The 22,988-nt window shown below is 41.3% G+C and overlaps 1 protein-coding gene across 1 annotated transcript in view; it reads left to right on the top strand.

The window, feature by feature from the left end:
• Positions 1-1,234: 1,234 nt before the first annotated feature.
• tmeff2a (transmembrane protein with EGF-like and two follistatin-like domains 2a) overlaps positions 1,235-22,988 on the top strand; it is a 78,551-nt gene continuing 56,797 nt past the window's right edge. Inside the window, 3 exon segments of the mRNA XM_018683165.2 lie at positions 1,235-1,543; positions 1,545-1,563; positions 13,040-13,149. Of these exon segments, the coding sequence (XP_018538681.1) occupies positions 1,373-1,543; positions 1,545-1,563; positions 13,040-13,149 (300 nt within the window). The 5' untranslated portion in view covers positions 1,235-1,372.

Genomic DNA, 22,988 nt, shown 5'->3' with positions numbered 1-22,988 from the left:
TTCCCATTTAATGATCTTTAACTAAGTGAAAAGCAATAAAAGCTCTATTTGTTGACATGCAACTGCAGCTTTGCTTCCTTAATATCATGAGGTCAAGTGTCTTTATAGCCGTGACGGGCCTAAACAGAAAGCCCTTTGTCTCCTCTATAGGGGGCTTTTGCATGCGCATGGCTTCTAATTTACTTGGTTCAAACAGGAGTGAGTGTTGTCAGCCTGATGTTGGTCTTTACCTCTTTCACACTGACTCAGATTGCTGTATGTGTTTCAGGGCTTTCATGGCCAAAAGCATGTCAATTACTAGGCCGCGTGACAGCAGCAGGTTATATCCAAAATATATGAATATCATCGAGGTTCCTTCAGACTGCCTGGTGGAAGAGACCTAGGAATAACGTCCGTGTCGTTTCAAAGCAGAGCAATTATCCCAGGCCAGGCTGGACGAATCGATTCCTGCAGACTTTTTAAATGCTGCTGGCCAATTATAGGCTGAAGGCCTGAAGTGCATCCTCCCCTACACTGCCTATCTCTGGCATGGCCATCACCCACTGATAGGAACAGGCCTGCAGAACTCTAGTCTTTCTTTTTGTTTTCTTTTTTTTTTATCTCTCCCACCCAGTTTTCCTCTCTTTTACCTACTGCTCCAGTAAGAAGAGCCATTACCCCCCACAACCACCACCACCCCCACCCCAACCCTCCCCTTCGCATCACACTCCACGTGATCATAACCAGCTGCTGGTGAGAGAGAGAGAGAGAGAGAGAGAGAGAGAGAGAGAGAGACCAAGTCGTTGCGACTCTGAACATAGCTACAGACAAAGTAAACGGGAGGACCGCTCCGCTCCGTTCGTGCAGGAGAGCTGCTCGTCTCACCCGTGGATACTATTACACAACTGCCGTCGTCTCCAAACCCTGTCCTCGGGAAACTCTGGCTGCTTGATCTCAATTTTACACTTTTATTGCCCCCTTCTCTATCGCCCTCCTTCTGTTTTTTCTTTCCCATCTTTCCCCCTCTCTCCTCATCTTTGAGCATCCTCCTCCTCTCGTAAGTCCTCTCGCCTGCCTGGCTAACTTTTTCCACCCGACTCCATCCCACACAACCTCCTCCATCGCTCACCAACCCCTCCCTCCCACCACCACCACCACCACCACCTCCTCCCCGGTCCTGCTCTTATTGCAGCAGCGCGTCCCCTGGATCGGGCGGAACCCATTTGGTCAGTCTACACGGGGGCACTGCTACATGGGGCGCACGGTCTCGCTCGGAAAATGGTCTGCTGTCGGTCTCTGAGCGCCCCGCTGAACCTGTCGGGATTGGAGTTGTCGGTGCGCGTCTGCGTCTCTTTCCCACCTCGCCCGTGCCGTCGGGGACAGTGAGAGAGACATGGGTCTGTCCGTGGCGGCGCAGGCACCGCTCGAGGAGCCCCGGCGGCTGCGCCAGTGGAGCGGGACGGCGGGAGGCTGGCTCCGGATCACCCTCGTCTCGTTCCTCGCCACTTTACCTGTGGAGCAGCTGCGCGCCTTCCCTTCCTCCCTCAGCGACTGCCAGACGCCGAACCGGCTGGAACTGCTCCGGTGAGAGTCATTTCAGGAGAGGAGAGTTATTATTGTGGCTCTGTGTTTGTGTCCAGTAACCATGCCTGGTGCTGTGCTGGTGCTGTGGAGCGGTTTTGGCCGCAGATAGTGAACGCTGCAAAGCCCCGTGGTGCGAGGATGCAGAGTTTTGAGGGGGGGGGGGGTTGCTTGATGCGCATTTAGCCTTGTTGAGTTTGTCTCGGGGCATGACAGCGAGGCATGCACCACCGAGCGAGGCTGAAACCCCACCTGGCAGGCAGAGGGGAGAAGATTTCAGTCCGACTGAGAGAAAACAGCAACGATCCTGGTCATTTTAAAGCCACGCTGTGTCAGGGAAGACTGTCGCCAGAATAACGAGAGGTGCGCCAAAAAATTTAAGACCAACACTGTCAGTTTTCGGCTCCAGACACTCGCATTAAGCCACAATGTGGTCTCTGCATAACTTAATCATAAATAGTTCTGTCAAGTCTTGTACATTTCATCTGCTGTTCACAGCTCAGTTTGAGCTCTGGCTCTAATTCCCCCAAATTCTCAAATAAACCGCACCGAGAAATTATCAGTCTAGTTTTATGGGCTTATTTGGCTTCCCGGTTGTTTCATCAAGTGTTACTTTAAATATAAATGTAGTCGTTTCTTTTATAGGCCACCGAGCTGTAAACTTGTTTCCTCTCCTCGGTGCCCAGGGCGATAAAAAGGAGCGGACGGGGCTGCAGAGCACAGCGCCTCGCCTCCCTTTGTAAATCAGCCGACTGTGCCGCCATATATTTCCCATGTCGCCTGTCCAAGTCTGAACCCTTAAAATAGCTCCAAGCCGATTCTACACACTCATGGGCAGAACCAGTATTGATATTGTAGCTCATAACAGCCACACATCGATATGGAGTCATGACTGCCGTTTGCAGCCAGGAACAGGGGGACCAGTGGGCTACACTTGGATGATATCTTCATAAAAAGAAGGGGGATATTTTCATTAGTTAATGCAAACATCATAAAAGATTCTGACTTACAGCTGGCAGGAGATTAAAAAATACTTGATCATGTATGATAAATGAATACAAACAAAATTCCCTGTCAGAAGATGGGGATCTCATTTGGATATCAAAGTTTTCCAAATGAATTTGATTATGATAATGGGCTAATTAAACAGGCTTGATTAAAAACACAAACACCATGAGATTACTGATATTTTTTCATTATTGTGAATAGATTATGATACCGTGATTCATTACTTGAAGCATCTTTGGTAGAAGCTGTGGAAGGACCACAGCAAACACCAACAGAAGAGATGAACTGACTCATCTGTTTAAATATGTTGTGGTTGACCCTGGTGTTTGCTCTATATCATATCATATACTGAACTGTATTGGAGGTTTTTTGCTGCTGCTGCTGCTGATTTGCTTGTAATGATAGATAATGGTACACACCCTGTCCAAATACACATTTGCCTACCTCCCCACTTCCTGACACACTCTTGTATGCATTTCGGCGAAGGCTTTTATCCAACACGCCTTGAGGAGGCTTAAGTGCATATACTGAGCATAATGCACACACACACACACGGACCCAGCATCAGATAGGACTGACAGAACACAACAAGTGGCACCAGGAAAAAGCCCATTTCAGTAGTAATAATAATAATAACAATAAAGTGAGAGTAATTGTGCCATGCTTAGTTCACCTCTTCCTTCATATCATGCACAACACCAGTACTGAGTGACAGTTTGGTGATGAGTTCAGTGTCACTTCACTGACACAGATAATTATGTTGACGAAGACTGTCATTCTGATTGGTTGGTATCTGCTGATGGGCATCAGGAGCTGCCATTGAAGGCTTCACGTAGGCAGAGTAAGTAACAATAACTAATGTGTAAAGTTACATGACACAGGATTAATGAGAAGATCTACTAGTCAGATGTGAGAAAATGCAACAGAAACTGTTTGTCCTCATTACTTGAGATGTTATATTTGGATGTGGGGATCTGGAATGTGCACAAACAAAGAGCTTTTACAGGATTTACAGGTGATGACTGAACTGTGAAATGTTTTTACGCACCAGGGCCCATATTAACAGCATGATGTTATAGAAAATGAAGTGTTACTCTGAGGGTTGCTTTAACGTTTAATCAACGTTTTCTCCTGTTATCATGAAACAGAAAGGGAATGAGTAACGCAGAGAGGCTATTTCAGCCCCTGCTCATAAATGACACTCAGCATTGGTAAAGCACAGGTCTAAATACTGAAATTAATAATGGCTGAATTCCATTTAGCTGCTGTGCTTTCTGGTATTGTGCATGTTGGCTCAGTGGGGCGCTAACAATAGTTTGAACGGAGCCATGGTTACTGTAGTAACACCTGTGCCTCCATGATCAAAGGGGTGAGCTGCTTGATTTCTTCTATTGATTGAAGTTTATGTAAACTGCTGCATCACTCACTGACTGAGAAAGTAGAAGCAAAACTTCAAACACACACTGACATACTGACATGTCAGATATTACAGAGAGAGAGCTCTGTTTTGGTCTCCACCATCTCCTGGCTCTTAAGCTGATAACTGTCTCACTATATTCACTATTTAGTCACTAGCTTTGTCTGACGTCTTTAAATCTTGGGCAGGTGGAGCACAGTGGTTTATCAAAGCACTGTTCAGTAAAGGAATGGGCCATAAAACCAAAGCAATGTGCTAAAAGAAGCTAAAACCAATGATTCTTTAAGGTCTTATCACTTCTAGCAACAACTTTGCTGTACTCATAGTCCCATTTAATCCAATATTGTGCAGATTATGCTTTTTAAACCAGCAAGCTAAATGTTATATATGGAATGTGTTGGTTAAAGTCTTGTTATGATGGTAATTTACCTACATGAGCACAAATGCTGGTGGTGCTCCACTAATTAAGCTTCTATAAGTGATCGTGGGAAGCCAATTCATTTCAAATTAAAAAGACAAGTTTTTAAATACATCCAGCCCAGTTATCTGTGTATTCAACATTTCTTGTAATTATCACAGCCAGACCATTGATGGCATTGTGCCTGTAAGTTTTGGCTTGCATCAAGTCTGTGTTATCTTTAATAGGTGCTCTTGCAGACTTTTGCCAACAATCAGCTCATGTCGTTTTGCCATTTTATCCGTCCACACTGAAAAACAAGCTGATGCTCAGAATGTTAATGTTCATTTCTTGCCGAATGCCTCTTTGAGTAGCGCTTTGAGATTTATCTTTATCAGAATTAATTTTTTTTTTTTTTTCACAGTACTGTATGAATACCTGCCCGTGGTTTATTTACCTGCTGATACCTTACATCTTCTGTAGGGGAATTAGTGAGAAGAGGCCAGATCCCATCTTCACTGAATCCCCCTGCTATAGTTAACTCTGAAAGGCCATGCGATGCTTTGATAGTTGAAGTGACAGGGATAAGTACAGAATATGCAAAGCCCCCTGTAAATCCCATCAAGCGCAGTGAATTACCAGTAGTCTGGAGAGAACTGGCCATCTGCTTTTAAGATTTGTCAGCAGAGAGGTCAAAAGTACTTCTCTTGTATGCAGGTTCCACATAACTGACAGAAAACAGAAGCAGAAAACTGTGTTATACGCCAGGGCAACCTTGGCATGGTCCAACCAAAAGGGAATGAAAGTTACTAATTGATAAGTGGCTGTTTTAAGAGATTTTAAATTGTTGTTTATTTGAAAATGCTTTATTTTCCCATGTGGAGAAACAGGGACTTACTGTAATTACAGTTCATTCTGACTGTGATACCACTGCTTAGAGTTACTGCTCCTTTTAATAAGCATAATTGCTGAACTAAAACTTCCTCCATGACAAACATCTGAAAACCTGTTGCAAAGGTAAAGAAAAAAAATGGCCCCTGGTATGAGAGAGGTCAAGAAAGGATGTCTCACCGCTGTGGTTGTTCAGCCTTCATTATTAATTTAGTCTACTTAATTATTGATCAGCACAATTCTTAAAACAGGGGGCAGAGGACTCCTTGTTCTTCTTAGTGTTGTGAAATTCCAGGTAGGTAGGAGGAGATGCATTTGGCTGACAAGCTCTCTCTTTTAGACAAGTAAGTGCTTCGCTTGCCATCTTAATCGTTAGCATATAAACATTACCTTTTCAATATTTGATGTTTGCCAGCTTGTTTTCGTTAATTATTCAGTTCACTGTAATCTCCTCCTGGAACGGCAGGGCAGGAGCAGGAAGTGTAAGTTTTCCTGGCCTCTGACACAGTGCAACTTGTGCTGTGCTCAGAAGCCGAATCAACCAGCATCCATTAACATTTTGTGGAGGATGGTGCAAGAGGGGGAGACTTCATTTTAATCTCCCTGCTTACAGTGAAAAAAGTACAGGAATCAAATAAAGTAAAAATGTCCAGAGAAGAGACAAAGACATAAAAAACAAGGTGGAAATTAGCAGCACGCCTTGTGATAAAACCTTATCTAACAGGAGGAAAATGGGTAGCTTTTATCTCTCTCTCTCAAACTCTTTCTCTCCCTCTCTTTATCCTTGTGGTACCCGCCATAAAAGTGGTGTGGAGTTTTATTTAGATTAGATATGACTTGACTATACCTGATATAATATACCTAAGAAGCTTATTCCTTGCAGATTCGTTCATGTTTTTGATAATTACTCTCACCAGTAGGGGTGTTTTTTTTGTGAAGCATACTTTTCAAAAATCAGTAATTTCACTCTCTTTTTTTATGTATATTCTATCTCACCGCATTTAAAGTCGAAACGGTTACAGCTTCCAAACAAAAGCCACATGATGAAGTTATAATTACCTGTGTGAGATCACAGCAAAGGAAAAGAGCCAAATCAGCAGAGAGGAAGCTGCCGGTTTGATGCACCGCCGCGGCAAGTGTCCCAAATCAAACACACCTGCCCGCCTGCGTGACCAACAGGTGCATGCTGGGTCTGGCTAAACGCTAAATGCTAAAATATGGCTGTTTTTGATAAGCAGAGAGAGGGGCCAGAGAGGCCGGGTGGACTGGTTATATCTTACCTTGAGAGTAAGCTAGCAGGGGGAGTTGGATGTAGAGCAGATGGAGGAGGACCTGATGGCGCAGCAGCCTCACAGAGTGACGCTCAGACAGCTGTGTGCAACAATATGAGGGTATGTTAATAACATATACCGCTCTGAATAATGCAGCTCGACGCCACCACACACTACATCCTCCATGACTGTCACACAGACGAATCAACACATCTCTAAAACAGAGTCAATAAAAACTGAACAATATAGACTCCATGAAAGAGGCATTAAAGCTAGGACAGTTGTATTAGTTTTAGCTAGGTGTATCTAATAAACCCGGCCGATATGTTCATTAATTTGTTCTGTTCTCACCATATAACTCGTTTTTATCCGTCGTTCTTGCTTCTTTTGTAAAAAAAATAACGCAGTAACGCACATTTACACAAGTAATTTTACCTCTACTTGAGTAAAAAATGAATAAATAAAAAAATTAAGAGTACTTTTTTGCTAGTTTTGGTAATCCCCGATGTGATAGCAAACTACAGCACTCTGAAATAAAATGTCGCAACGTTAGGTATCTTAAGCTAACAAGTTCGGTATCATTAGCTAACATGTTAGTAGCTAACAAGTGAGATATCTTAAGCTAACAAGTTCGGTATGATTAGCTAACATATTAGCAGCTAACAAGTGAGATATCTTTAGCAAACAAGTTCGACGTCATTAGCTAACATATTAGTAGCTAACAAGTAAAATATTTTTTAGCTTAAAAGTTCGGTGTAATTAGTCTACGTGTTGGCGGCTGACAAACTAGATATCTTTAGCTAACAAGTTAGGTATCAGAAGCTAACGTGTTAGGTATCATAAGCTAACTTGTCAGTAACTAACGAGCTAGGTATCTTTAGCTAACAAGTGGGGTGTCATAAGCTAACATATTACTTGCTAACAAGTCAGTTAATTTTAGCTAACAATTCATGTGTCTTTAGCAACAAGTTAGGTATCATTAGCTAACATGTTAGTGGCTAACAAGTCAGATATCTTTAGCTAACAAGCCCGGTGTCATTAGCTAACATGTCAGTGGCTAACGGGCTAGGTAGGCTAAGGCTGGACACCTACACAGTTCCACAGAGGTTGTTCTGCACTACAACTCAGTGTCTTGTTGCTTGCTATTAATTCCACCAACTCTTGCCTGGTCCTTGTCCTGTAGTCTGTTGTGTGTATATGAATTTATTTACAACCTCATCTGCGTTCAAACTAGCATCAAGAGTCATATGTTTTGAGGTGGGAGACTACTCTACAAAATGGTACTATAGTGATAACAGTTTGAAAAATCTAGTTCCTACATATTCTTTTCACATATTAATAAATAGGGACACTAAACTAAAATGTGTTCTTAAAGCATGTTTTTGAGTCAGGGTGTAGTATGTGACATTTATGATAGTGCTGCAGTATTTCACACAACATTAAATCATTGACCAAATACTCCTTGACTTATTTAGACTTCTTTGATATACTGTACTTCCAAAACTTGTTCCCATCAAAAAGACTAAGCTCCCAGATGCTGACTGTCACGGTTGATTTATATCTGTGGGTTATTACAATTCTGCACGTAATGGAAAAGCTCATCTTTAAAGATAATTCTTATCATAGGGATAAAGTTCTGACATGATTTAAAGTTTGGGAGATCTCAGTCCAAGTGCTGGAATGAAAGTGGAAAATGTTTTTGCAACATTTACTTTCACTTTTCTGAATTTCTTTTTCTTTTACAAGACAGGCACGATATTTATTTCACTGTGTTTCTTTTTTTTAAGACAGGCATCTGTAGTTGTCAGAACTGAATTTCACCTCTGAAATTGATCCCAGGTGTTAGAAATAGCAATAACAGTAAATGCTTTACTTTGTCAAGTGGTGTGGATGTGGATGTTACAGTCCAGAACACTGTTGTGTGCAGAGCTGTCAGGGTTTGGTATTGTTACCTGCTCAGGGAAAATGGTTTTGTTTCGATATAACAAGAGGCTGAAGTAGTAAATGGACATTGAGAAGAAACTATTAAACAAAACAAAACCAGAAAATCCACAAAAACATTTTTTTACATTTTATTTTATATACACACTTTTATTTTCTTTTAAACAAACACAAGAAGTAACAGATTTTCACTCACAGCACTTGATCTTACTTGATCTCACTGACACCCCATTTTTCATCCTAAGACTTAGATTCATGTCTTATTTTAATAGCACACAGATATTTCTTTATTACAGCAAATCTAGTTAATACTGATGCAGATGTCTCTCCAATGTATGCACTCAGATTTTAGAATTCAAAACAGCTGCCACATAAGAAAATATGAAAAGGGATTAGAGCAATGGCCAAATTCCTTCTATGGTTAAAAGACATACAGGATGATGAAAGCTAACTTGCACGTCAGAGTGACTGTGTGTCATTTATTACTGTGAAAGTAACAACATTTTTAAGAATATCGTATTCCCATAGCCATTAACTGACAAGTATGAGAAATTACCTCTCAGCTTGTACCAGTACTGTAAATCTATATTTGCACTTGCTTGCAGGCAATCATTGTCATATACCTAATTGAGATTTGTGCTGTTGTTTCTTTGAAGCCCAAACCCCGTTGGCCCTGATGTTTCTGAGACGTGATCATCTGGGACATTTATTCTATTATGCTTTATACTTGTTTCATTCAGAGGCTTGACATCCACAACAAAAGCTAATGCGTCACTTGCATCTTTGTAAACACTTTGCAGAAACATCTATTTTTGTCATTCCAGTGTAGACAAAGTGCATTTTTCATTTTATCTGTAATTCTTGATTGCACTGTTGTTCAAAAAGACAATAAGGATGACTCCTGTCAAAAAAGATAAATCAGTCTAAGGTATTGTTTACAAGTGATATATGCATTCTTGCATGCTTCCTCCTGAGGATGTCCAAGCCCCACATCTGTTTCTCGGCAAAGAAGACAGTTTAATGGCATGAGGAGGAGCCACATTCTCTCTTTTTCCCTTCATTTAAAAACAATTGCTTTTTTTCTGTAGGCTGCTGTCCAGGAAAGCCTGAAAAAAAAGAAGCTAAAATATCAAACTATCAAATTAGAAGCTTGAAGTGATTCACTAAAAAAAAGTCTTACAAAGAGTCCACCAGCTGGTCTGAAAAGGATCTCATATTTTCCAATCATTTGTTTACACCTAGCCAGTTCTATGGTTGTCATCATAACAATGCCTCTCTCCAGTGAGTGCCATCAACATGCCAGATGCCTGGGTGCCAGTTTTTTTGTGGCTTTCCACATTGCCCCGTATGGCCCTCTTTTGGCTAAGGGCTTTGTTCCATCCGTGCACTTCAATTGTCGAGGCCTCTCATGTCACTGTTCTTGGCTCGATGATTATATATTTGCACAGAGAGCTTGCACTTTATGGTCATTCAGGACCCTGGCAAATAGCAGGTTCGTTTTAGCATGGGCTCCTCTTCCATGGGGTATTATTGCCTGATAGGTTGTTCTATGCCAAGGAGGGCTGTTAGAAGTGGAGGGGGGCGCTGGTTATTACAGTTAAGTTACAGAAGGTTGTGAGTGTAAGTGTCCATTATAATAAGGCATCTATGAATAGAAAATAGCTTTGTAAAATATCTGGCTCGTAGTATGGATGGTGGAGTCCAAAGCTCAGGACATTGAGAATATTTCTTTTTTTTTTTTTTTTTTTAGGGTGATAAAATTTGCCTGTTAAATTTTCAGCAGAGGCAAAAGGCACCCTTTTCATGGGGTTCATTTTGAGTTTCATTAAACTTTTTATTTGAGTTCAGCACTTGTGAGGTTTTGTACCACTGGCATCTTTAACACTCCTGGAGATTAAAACTGTAGAGGTAGTTTCAGAGTGTTCTTTCAGAGAGGCGGAAGTGATAATCACCCATACAGTAAAACTTTAAATTCACTTTTCAGTTGCTTTTGATTATCCTCTTGCTGATGGAGATTGGTTAGTGAATGTTATTTGAATGCTTGACCAAGTGTGACTGAAACACGGAGCTACATGCTGGGGTGGTGGCTTGTAAGAGTGGAACAAGAAGACATACTGCTGAAGTGTCCTTTAGCCTGACAGTGATGTCTCACCTGATCCTGGAGAGCTGTTAGCTCGCTGCCTGTAGAGGACAGCATGCCAACAGAGAATATCTGCATGAGATCAGTTAAGCTCTCAATTAGGAGATTTCTGTTCACACTGCCTGGTGAAAGAAGGTTAATTAAAATAACCTGAAACTTAATTCTGTTGCTTTTAAGAGATGTTTACACTGACAGCATCTCACCATCTGGAAGGACAGATGCATTTTTTCAGGTACTTAGTCACAAAACTTGTCACTAAGAAAAGGACATCCACATTTAACTATGTGGGGTTTATATATTTACAATACAACAACCCTCAGCATGTTCAGTGAGTTTTCATTTTAGCTTTTCATGCATTGCTTTCTAGATAGAACAATTTTCCATGAGGCCACAGAGCATGAACTAAGACTAATAAAGCAACAGACCCCACATTGTTCATCTTTGAACATCAGGGATGAGCATTTTTGATGTTTGTCCTTCATCTCAAATTCCAATTTTACCACGCCATCTCCTCTTCAGGCTTGTCTTGACTTACACTATTTGTTTTATGTATTAATAATTAATTAAACATTTTGTAAATGTGTAAACCTACCATGCTCCAAAGCTGCTGCAAAGCCACAATTGAAGGGAAAACATTATCTCAAGTTCCAATTAATTATCCTAATAGGTAGGTCCCATTTACAGCTGTTATAGAAGGTGTTCATCCAGTCACCTGATCAGTCTGTGGAGGATAGTGGCCTTATTCATACTGAGAAAAGTAGAATATGTAGCAGCTTCACACTATGGATCAAACACATCACATTGCATAAACTGGTCTAGTGATTCTAATTACATAATAACCTCAGTAAGATGCTTAGTTATTACTGTATAATGGACTAAATGATAAAGATATGCATTTATTTCTGTGCTGTTGCATCCATGTAGAACATTTAGCTTCAAGTTATCATGTCACAGTCTGATCTTTAAAATGAGACAGTTATATTACTATAACTGATGATGGTTTACTTTACTGGAAATCATGGAAATGAAATAAATACAACAACATCATGTTGAATTAAAAAAGAATAGGAGTTAAATGCAAACAACTACAGCCATACAAAGCATCCTGTGACTCATGAATGAACTGCTATTTTATTATCGGACTGTTTATGCAGACACTGACACTCTCAGAAGCTAATATAAGTGTTGGTGTATCAGTTGGGTTTTAGTCTTTTTAAAGCTGACATGTTGCAGATTTGTTAAATAGTAAAACTTGATTTTTACACTAAGATCTCCAAAAACAAATAAACTGAGACTCAGAAAAGTCCTCTACGGGGACATCCTTAGACGCTGTATAGTCAGATCCCTTCATGTTGGTAATTCATCACCAAAATAAGAATATCATATGTTTTTTTTCTGTTAAATCTCTGCTTAACAACTTAAGCCTCTGCAAAAAATAATGCTACTGAAAATGAGCTGCTTCTCAGGAATTAGGATGACTGTGCAAATCTTCACCGTCATATCATAATGAGTTGGGCTTTTTCACCAGTAATCTGAATTTCTATCTGCAGCAAACATCACCGTTGCCTCTTTCACCTTGACATTAATGAGATTGTACTGTGAGGTAAAAAGAGACCACCAGAATAAATCATAAAGCTTTAACGAGGACAATACCAGCTCATTGTCAGGCTGGAATCTGGTTGAATTAAAGCCTTTGTACTTAGAAATGCAAAAGCCCACATGTACATGGGGTTGCTTTATGTAGGCAATCAGTTCAGGTAGACTAATAGCCCTGAGCTCAGTGTACAGTCTCATGCCCATGTGACTCTTTGATTTGATTCAGGATGCTTTGTTGGAGTCATTTGAGATCCCTAACGCAGCCTGAATCGGATCATATCCCAGGTTTGCATCTCCAGGACAACGCCCCGGGAGTCAGCCTCGTAAAACACAAACAAATGTCAAAGGAAAAACCTGAATTAATGCGTGGAGAAACATGATGAATGCAGACGCTGCCATACAGGGGCACAAAAATGATGTGAGTCATATGCCATGGTCACCAGATGTCACGTCTATCGAGCACATATGGGACATTTTGGTTTGACATATCAGACGGTGCCCTCCACCATCATCATCATCAAAGCACCAAATGAAGAAATATCTTTTGTTCATCCCTCCAGCAGAGTCCAGAGACCAGGGGTTTTTAAATGCATTTTATCATTGTGGCAGCTAAGGACAAGGATGTGTACCAGCACTGTCTTTTTAAAGTGCACAGTATGTGATCAAAGAGTGCATCGTGCTGTGGGAGCCATGACTAATGACGGAGGCTCGTTATGAGCGACCCTGAACGGAGAGGGGGGGCTCAGGTTAGAGCTGCTTTAGGGCTGAACACAGAAACACTTAGTCACTGATGTCTCTTGTTGGCTTTGGTCCTCCAGGTTTTGATGACCGGGACACGGACCTGTTCTTGTGCGACACCAACACATGCAAGTTTGATGGAGAGTGTCTAAGAATCGGGAACATGGTGACATGCATTTGCGACTTCAAGGTAAGACTCTAATTTACTGGTTGTAATGTTTTCCTTTTGAGATATAATTGACTATTCACTGAACTGTGATTGTCATAGCTTAGCATTATTGTCAAGCTTTATATGGTAAGTGTGATACTCACAGTATTAAATGAGTTTGAAGGTGATGTCTCTTTTTACAGCCCTTTCAAAACCAGTGAGAAAAGGTGTAAAGAGTGAATTAAACAGTATCTTTATCTGCTCTAACATCATTAGCTGCTGTAGCTAACTGGCTCTCTGTGTACTGCAGCAGCTAAATGGTTCTTCAAAAGATGTTTTAATCAGGAATATTAGAAAATGCTGCACTGTGATTGGTTGCGCGTTGGACAGGAAGCTGCAACAAACATGTCCTGTATTTGAGGATTTGGAACGTGAACAGTCGATGGACAGAACTCTGTGATCTGGGAGTCTGCTTTTAGAAAACGCCATTATTTTTGATTTCAACACCAGATGCTTTAATGAGAACATATGTTGCTGCGTCTCTGTAAAAACTGTAAGATGATTCAGATGTCAGTGGTCACAGTGTGATTCACAGAACTTAAAAGCGCTGTAGAAGATTAAAAATAAAACTGGACGTACATCTAGAAAACTTCATTAGGCACAGCATATGATGATAAATACTTGCATTACTGAAAACATATGTTGAGTTGAAAGGTAATATATCTTGTATAATCAACTGGATCGAAGTCCATTGTCTTGATTGGACAATATTAGCCCTAAGGGGAGGTGGTTGTGTAGCTTGAGCCCACTTTATGGCTCCCTGTACTATCCTGGACCACTGTACACCCTCAGCCTTCATAAACAAGACTGCCACTGACGAGACCAGAGACTGAAAGGCTCTCGTTAATGGCATAAATCTGGAAAATTATGCTGTTCTTGATAATGACTCATACTTAACTTTACGGCCAGGCCTATAATAAAAAAGGAGCAAACCAGTCAGCTGAGTATTGATTTTGGTATAACGTTTGCGAGCTTAGCCGACTGATATTCTATGCAGAGCCCCAGATAAATGAAGCCACTGAGATCTGAAGACGTAGCACGTGTTCTCATCCGTCGCTTTTATCAGCACGTCATCAGCGCAAGCAGGCACTAGGCAGGATGACACTCGATTGGTCACCAGCTTTTATCTCAATTTCGTACTTCCCTGGGAGCAAACGTTAACAGAGGCCTGTAGATAAATGACATTACTGCTCCATTTCTCTTCAGGAGATCTCACACTGATACTGCTGTCGCTGTGCACTGAGGCGCTCTCTGTGCTCTCAGAAAAGAGCAGGTCATACCACAATTTCTGGCTTAATACCACGGGTCTGGGGTCAGCTCAGCTGTGCATCTTCTGTTGGTTTGTGTGGAAGGTTGCTGATGTGAGTGTCTTTATTTCATCAGTCAACATAAACATGACCTCCCTACCCTAGCGACTGTTAACATGCCCAAAATAATCAGTCACTCCCAATCAGTGTCGAGAAAATCGGTCCAAGATTTGTTTTTTTTTTTCCTGTTGGCAGTTCATTCAGGACTGTCAGAGGAGACATGAAAGTATAAATTCTCAGCTTGGAAGGATTTTCTTTGTTCTAACAGAATCTATGGATGTGTGCACACTTTCTCACACACAAAAAAACCCCAAGGAAGAGACACGCAAGGGGCTCTGTGAAGAGGAAGTGAGTTTGATGTGGTGGAATCAATGGACACTATTCATTGCCAAGATGCATTAGATTCGCCTCACACTGACTCTTGAAAGAGCCAAGACTTTCACTCACTAACTGGAGTCAAACTGCTGCAGAGCAACATGTTCTCTCTCATACCGGAAAACGACTTGCTTTATTTGTCAACAAACATCACACCCTGACTAATCACATAACATTTCTTTGTAATTCATCTCTCAGTGGCTGCTGGGAAAAAGCTATTGTTGCCAGTTTGGTTTTGTTAATGTCAGGTCACAGTGCTGATACCCACAGGGGTAGTTCATTCTAAAAATATGTGTGCTCGTGGCACCGTGAAACACTTCAACTAAAACTGTCCACCAAAGGGTAAATGGCACATTTCATAGCTTTCTATAATGGTGCTTTGTAATATATTGTTGAAGTTGGGAGTCACTGGAACTGTTTCTCATAAATTCACACAAACTGTACAGCCAGTGCTGATTCTGCTTGATGCTCTAATACTGAAATCACAGGAAAATATTTGATTGCAAACTGGACTTTTTCTGTTATTGACTTTTTTTTTTTTTTTAAACATTTTATGTTTAGTTAGAATTCTAACAAAACATAGTTTGGAGTAAAATCTCTAACACACAGCCACAGTTCAATCAGCAGAAATATTTCTGAAATGCAGTCATTCTTTTTGATCACATTTACGCAGGAATATTTCTTCAGTGAGCTTCTAGGGGAAGATTTAGGTGGTTGATAGGTTAATGTTACATCTGCAGCCCTTCATGATGCTAGCTAGTGTTAGCTAACCTTTTAATAAATGTCGTGTATGTTACTGGTGGAGACATAATGTAGCTGAAATGTAAATACTAATTACAATATGAGGTCGAGCAGTTAATTCAGTCTCTGGAGAGGAGATGGGAGGGTTTTGGGTGGTGCTGTTTTACAAATCAGGATCATCATCCTCGGTGCATGTAGGCTGGGGATAACAGTAATTACTTCGTTTGTCCATCTGTCCGTCTTTTACACTCATTTATAAAAGGGTTTTCATTAAAGTTGACTAAATTATCACATGTATGGTTTAGTCACAGACCTGATTCTGCTTTTATTATGTAGTTTAAGAGGAAAGTATTCGATAGGTTTTCTGTGATTGGAATGTTAAGCTTTTAAATCATAATCCTAAAAAACTAAATACAGGAGTGGAACCTTTAATTCCATTTGTGTAGGCGACCTACTAATGACAGTGTCAACAGTAAATTAAAATGGCCAGCAGTTGAATAAACAGACACACACTGCAAGAGTTTGTAGGAAAAAATATGAAGCATTAATACATAACAAAAAGAGCATCTGATAAAATGTGCATGCACGTCCTTTGAAAGTTCAGCTGGAGGAAAATATCAGTAACTCTTCCTGAGAGGTGTGCAGGGCAGGGAGTTGGAAACACTGCGTGTAGTTTTGGGGTAGATGCAGCAGGTTTGTGTATAAGTCAGACGTTACATTGCAGCGTGTGTGTGAAAGTGCCCAGGGTTTAAAGAGACTCCTGCAGAAGATTTTGCAGATGAATGGGAGACAGATGTTAACACAGCAGATGTAAGTGATGTGGCGGGTCATTTATGTCAGTGCTGCCGACTGTGGGTCTGAGTGAACAAGTAGTGGGTCAGATTTAGTGCACATGACAATAAAACAAGTACAAGAAAGTTCAGCAGTTCACTGCAAATTCTTTCTCAGTGGAACCTCACACTAACTGATTTTTTCTGCTGTAGGAAGCCTGGATAATGCCTGAATGAGGCAGAGATAGCCTGTAGCTAGGTGGGATATCTTTATGTTTGACTAGTGCTTTTTTCTTTTGAATGTTTTGCAGAATAAAAAGGAAAAATGCAAAACTGTAGTGATTGTGTTCCTGCCGTAAATGATCCCTGATCCCTCTGCCCTTTTTCTGGTCATGAGCATTAATGGAGGACACTTCATAGTATCTTATCTTTGTGGTTGCTGATAGGTTTGTGACACACAGTCATGTATATGAATTCAGATGCCCTTGACTTTGTTTGCTGTGTGTGTGTGCAGTAATGCCATTCATATATAGTCCCTCAGATGCCTGATGTTAAATATTATTCCATATAAATCATAACTGCTCAGGTAAATTTCATTATTCCACTAATAAAAATGCAGTGTAGCTGTTCAGACTGCAGGGCTCAGGAAGGAGTTTTCTCCCACGTTCAGAATGCATGACGCAGAAAATCTGCCACACAATGTGAGAGTGCAGGGAAGTATTTAAGTGGTACTTAAATTTAAATGAAAAGGCAATAAAATCAACATAACTTAGAGAATGTTATGTGCCTTCCTTCTGGCTGTTTTGAAAACAGCTCTAAAGATTTCACTTAATGCTGCCTCACATAGTGTGTTAAAACGTAGCAGTTGTGTATGAGTGTGTGAAAATAGGACGCCGCAGTCACAAAAATTAATCGTACGTTTAACTCCCCGGCATGGCTGCGACTCAGCACATGCCACAGTGTCAGTGGAAGTGTTTGTACTGGCACTTTAAACAGAAACAAAAAAACATTCTTCAGCTGGACACCTGCAGAAACTCCTTCATTTAAATCTATACATGTTCTCCTGATTAGCTCGTGTCCACGCAGATGCTGTATGCTGTCTCTCTGCAGCAGAGATGTGACGTCGTAGCGCTGTGAAAGGGAGAAGATTTAGGTGGGTGGTCTGACTAATCAGCGACTGGTCTGAATCATTGATTAATTGTGCCCGTGATATACTCCTGAACAGAAATGAATGCAGACGGCAGGATGGGCGGCAGATGTGGTTCTGTTACTACATTAAGCGTCTGCATATGTGGACACTGCAACACATGTCTGTTTGCTTGTTCTAACATAAATCCGTAGCAGACCCTTGTGGACATGGGTGAGTGAGTAAATTTACTTCACCCAGACCCTCATGGCTGTTCAGACAGGGAGGTATAATTGGAGCTTATGCAACATTCGTCCTCATAATACGAGCTTATAGTCGTTCCTGTGCACGCAGGCAGTGTCCTCTGACATCCTGAAGCACATTCAGCATCATAATGTACGTTCAGCCAGCATAGCATATTTATTGACTTTATATAAAAGAATTTAGGATAATGTTAGCAGCACATTTGGTCTTCAATATGCTCCCTGCTGGTTATTTGATGTGGCTACTATTCGCTGTAATGCCTGACCTCAAATTGCTCTCCTGCTTTTCACCGCCGGAAGCCGTCTAATGTTTGGGTTGTGATGGCTGGGCTGCCGAAGCTCGCAGCGCTTCAAAGAGGGATGAGAGCTAATGTGGGTTCATACCATGTTGATGGGAGGGTGTGGAAGGGCAGCGTGTCCTTCATATTCCACTAAACAAAGACCTGTGAAAAGGCTTTGGTACACATTTTTCAAAAACGCACGCAGGCCACAAAAAGCTCGTACGCTCCTCAAACTGCAGCAGCACAACTAACCCGCCCTCGCCCACCTGCTCCACCCTTCTCTCTCCAGCTCTCACACGAACGTCTTCACATCCTCTCAAAGAGGCTAATCATATGGAATGTAAAATAATGAAATACCTACAATTACACAGAAACACGCATATTCACACAGGCCCAGGTGGTTCGACACCAGCCTCTGATGCAGACCCCATTCCATATATTTGCATTCATTTATCTCCCTTTCATCCAGGGGCCATGTGAACGGACTGGGACTTTGAGATTTTGAATAACGGTGAATTTATTTCCTGACACTGGCTCATATGTATAAATGTACACGCTATGAAGCTGTAACAGCAGGGAAGGATGATGATGGACATTCATCTGTGACTAAAAGATGATGTTAAATACCAGTCTTATCTCAGGGTGAACTATTGGATGTTTGTGATGATGTTGGGTGGTGGATGCAGTCAATTCAGTGCTCTGTTGTTCTAGCCAGGCAAATTAATGTGCTCCTCTTTCACAATAAGATAAGCACTGGATTGTTTCATCTGCATTTTGCAAAGCCTAATCCTCTCTTCTCCAGTTCTTTCAACCTGAGTCCCAACGTCTCTGTCTTTGTCTCATCTGTCTTCCTCCACTTACTCCTCTTATATAGTATAGATCAGCTAGTTTCTCAGTGCTTGTAGGTTGTGAGCCCCTCAAGTTCATTCCAATCACAAAACACAAAAATATTTAACCCAAGTGGCTTCTTCCCATGCTGATAGATTCAGTTTTATCTGCCGAGCTTTCGAGATATCCATCTGAGATTTCTGCTTCAGCTGCATCACAGTAAATGGAATTTTGTAGTTCTAAGGATTTTAATGTTCGTCCAAATGCTTGAAACTACTTTATAAGATAAAAATAATACTCCCTGTGTAGATTGTTGGATTATCTTGAGCAGTTCCTGTAAAGGCTGCAGAGTTTCCAAAGTAATATTTTAATGTTTTGAGGAGGACAAGCCAGAGTTACATTAGAAAAGCAGCAGAAGCATCAGAGCTGGATATCTCAACACCTTGGCAAAATGATCTGTGTAGTCAAACACCACCTGCGAGAAAATATGTTTGCCTTTTTGTAATTTGGTTCAATTCATTCTGCAGGTTCTTGCATCTCTTCTATCAGAGGTCTCTGCGGTGGGGCACAACCACCTCTTGTCTCTGCATGATGAATATACCAATTAAAATCAGGAAGACGAGTTAGCACAGGAGGCAAGCTTCTGAGTTTGTGGTCTGAAAATATGCAAGAGTATGCAGCCAAAACAAAGCCAGTGATAATGAAGACATTACATATTTGACACATGGTAGTCTGTTGCACGTTGCTGCTGTTGCTATTTACAATACTTTTATTTTCCTTTTTGATAGGGATTGTCTTTTATAATAGGCTTCAAGCAGCATGTGCAAGTGTGTCTAAGTAATATGTAGCACAAAAATGTTGAACTGAATTTTTATGATGCATGTGAGAATCCACTGAGTTTACTAAAAGTATTTTCTCCACATTCAGTTTTTCCTGAGCAGGTCAGGTGCACAGAGCTCGTTCTCTCCTCAGTAAACCTCTTCTGGGAGGTCGCTTCCTCCACACTGGCCACCCAAGGGGGCTTTAATATATTATATTATTTAGTGCTGCAACTAATGTTTAAAAACTGATATCAATTAATCCTCATATTATTTTTTTAATGATTATTTTTTCGTCTTTAAACTGTAGTGAAATAAAATAGTGACATCAACATCCATCCCAGTTTCCCAGAGTCAAAAGTAACATCTTCAAATGTGTTTTTTTGTCTGACCAGATGTCAGAATCAAGGCTGTCCAGTTACAGAGTTATAATACAGGGAAAACTAAGTCAAGTCAAGTTCTCACATTTAAGAACCTGGAGAAAAGTCAAATGTGTATTTACTTAAAAGATCTGCAGGGGCTGCTGTCGATCATAGGAAATAGACTAATCATTTCAGTTTTATTGTTGTGTTTTAAAGCCAAAAAACCAGTTGAAAACTTGACAGGCCTTGTCCTTGTAGCATGATATCCAGTGCCTTTCTGGCACAGCTAGAAATAACAGGATCCTAAATATTAAATGTGGCCAAGTTTTCTGAGTTGTTGCATTTTCTGTGATGGTGTGTTCACTGACTGGTTGATTTGCCTGGAGAAATGAGGCTGTGATGTATAATTTGGTGATGCGTTTTGCATCTCAGGGCTGCTGTATTAGTGCACCGTCTATAATCACATTAGGTTTTGATTAAGTGATTCTAATCCCAAGTTTTTTTCTAATTCGAGTTAGAATGAAACGCTGAGATGTGGCTGAATGTGCTCGAGAGGCTTCCTCTTCATACCTGAGCTGGAGCAGGATATGCTGTATATGATATACATTTATCACTGACAGTAAAATTGTCTACTACACTTAGGCTGGAGTTGCCTGTTACATTGAGACTACTAAGCCGAGAATGGAGACGCAGGACTTGGGTAGGAATTGTGTCGGGCGTCTCTCCTGAAAAACGGAGCATCTGTGTCAGCTCCTCCGTGGCTGTGGCTGGGCTGTCAGACACTATTACAGAGGAGCCTGTCTCCTGTGACTCGGCTGGGGAGACTCCGCAGGGACTGGCGGGCTGGGCCCTAATCAAGAGAAGACTGCCAAGCGGTTAAAGAGCAGAAGCACAAGCCAGCCACCTCCCAGTCTCCCTCTATCTCTCTCCATCTTCGCGTTGTCACAGTAAATCCCGTCTCTTCCATTACTCTGTGCCTGTCTCTTTCCGGCCCCCGCTTGTCCAAAGAGCTCACCCTCCCTCGTTTTCCGTCCTCTGCTAGTCTCTCTTTGTCTTTCCTTCCAGTGTAAGGACTTGACCAGTGTTCGTAAACATGGCAAGGCATCATGGGAGAAGAGTTTGTCACTTACCCAGACAGCGCTTGACACTCCTCTGTCCAGGCGGTCTGTAGGATACAACACAGTGTCAGGCACAGAACAGATTTGTCACTCTGACGGCGCTCCTCTGGGATCTGTTGTTGGTTTGTTGGGTTTTTTTCAGTTCACCTTCTCTGACATTGACTGCCTCTAAATGTCTGGGGTAGTGTTGCTCAGCTTTGCTAAAGTTTTTCTAAATCAAAATAAAACTTTCCTGTGTCTGTGGACCACAGCATTTTGTCTGGATCTCAGCTGGCACTAACTCAAACCAAGTCTATTCTGCCTTAGAAACCAAGTTTGATATAATTGGAGCTGAAAGGAAATTGAACTAAACTCTGTCAGTGACCATTATCTCAGACACACCAGTCCTTTTTTTCCTTTGTGAGCCATCCTTAGGGTTTTGTTTGTCTCTTTTTCCTGCATCAAAGAACGGCAGTTCCCCAGCATGAAGCTAATAATCTGACCAGTACCTGTTTCATACAGTGTCGCAGCATAAACCAGGTTGATATAAATGGCTTCGTGAAACCAATATAGGTCTCATATTTCAATACGAAAAGATGAATGTTTCTATTAGAGAGAATTCAGTGGTAATGTTTCTGACATTTAATCATATTTGTTATAGCCACTTTACTACATCTTGTCTCGAAATGGCCCTGATGCATCTTTCCAGTTCTTGTTTCAAGATGCGTAAACTTTTATAGATACCTGAATAGAGTGAAATCGCACTGGGGACAAGTAGAATTATCAACAAGGCTGAGTGGGATTAAGTGGCTCAGTATGTAATGGGTTAATCATTAGAGCATATAAAATACAGAATGCATTGAAGACTTAAGTGTCCACCACATTCTTGTATCTGTGAATGAAGGTCTGGGCTGGTGGTTCAGTTCATAGTTCTTCCTTTTCACATCTCAAAAGTGTCCTTGAGCAAGACACTGAACCCCGAACTGTAAAATCCGGAATTTCTCTAAACTAGAGAAATAAAACAGGACGCCCTGTTCTCGCTGGTTTTAATAATATTTAAGAATAAAAGTGGAACTACAGAGCATGGTTATGAGTACTTCTAGCACTGAAAACACCAGAATGCAAACTGTAAAACTTGACATTGTACAATCTTAACCTTGATAAAGATAAAAGCTGCTGGAGACTTAATTTCCCTGAGGGAGTCATCCCAAGGGATCAATAGAGTCTAAGTCTAAGTCTAGAGATAGACCAGAACCTTTATTTTGGAATGTCTTTGCCATCACCAGAGCAGAAGAAGCGGTAGGAATGTAAATGTATTTCAGTGTGAACAGACAACAGTACAGTAGTCTCCTATGAATAGCTCAAACAGAATGTCTATTCATTAAGATCCGACATGATGTTTGTGTGTTTAAAGATACACTTTAAACCCCCCTTTTCTGAGCTCCCTTACCACCCCACCCCAGGTCATATCACAGACACTGCACCAGCCATCAGTCACATGATGACAGGGCCAGATGATGGAAAGAAAGAGGCCACATCAGAGGAATCTTGGACGAGAGCGTCTGTCTCTTGTCATGAGCCACAGGTGCTCTCAGCCACCACCATGAGCACTGAGACGTCTCTGTCAGAGTTGATAAAGCTGCAGCTTTGATAAGTGCGAGAAGGCATAAGTAAAGATTGTGCCTGGGGGTCTCGGCAACTGAAGACAAGTCGTGTGGAAAGCAAATGCGGTGCTCCGTATGGGCCGAGCAGGCAGAGGGTTTCATCAGAAGTAGAACGTGCTGGGCGGTGCCGTCTCCATCCTCTGAGGCTAGCCCTAGTTTCGTGGAGATGTTTATTATTGATAGAGGTGG

The sequence above is a fragment of the Lates calcarifer genome, linkage group LG1 (assembly GCF_001640805.2).
Source record: "Lates calcarifer isolate ASB-BC8 linkage group LG1, TLL_Latcal_v3, whole genome shotgun sequence".
NCBI classification, from domain to species: domain Eukaryota; kingdom Metazoa; phylum Chordata; class Actinopteri; family Centropomidae; genus Lates; species Lates calcarifer.
The sequence above is the reverse complement of the archived record's forward strand: the minus strand, read 5'-3'. Positions and strand labels throughout refer to the sequence as shown.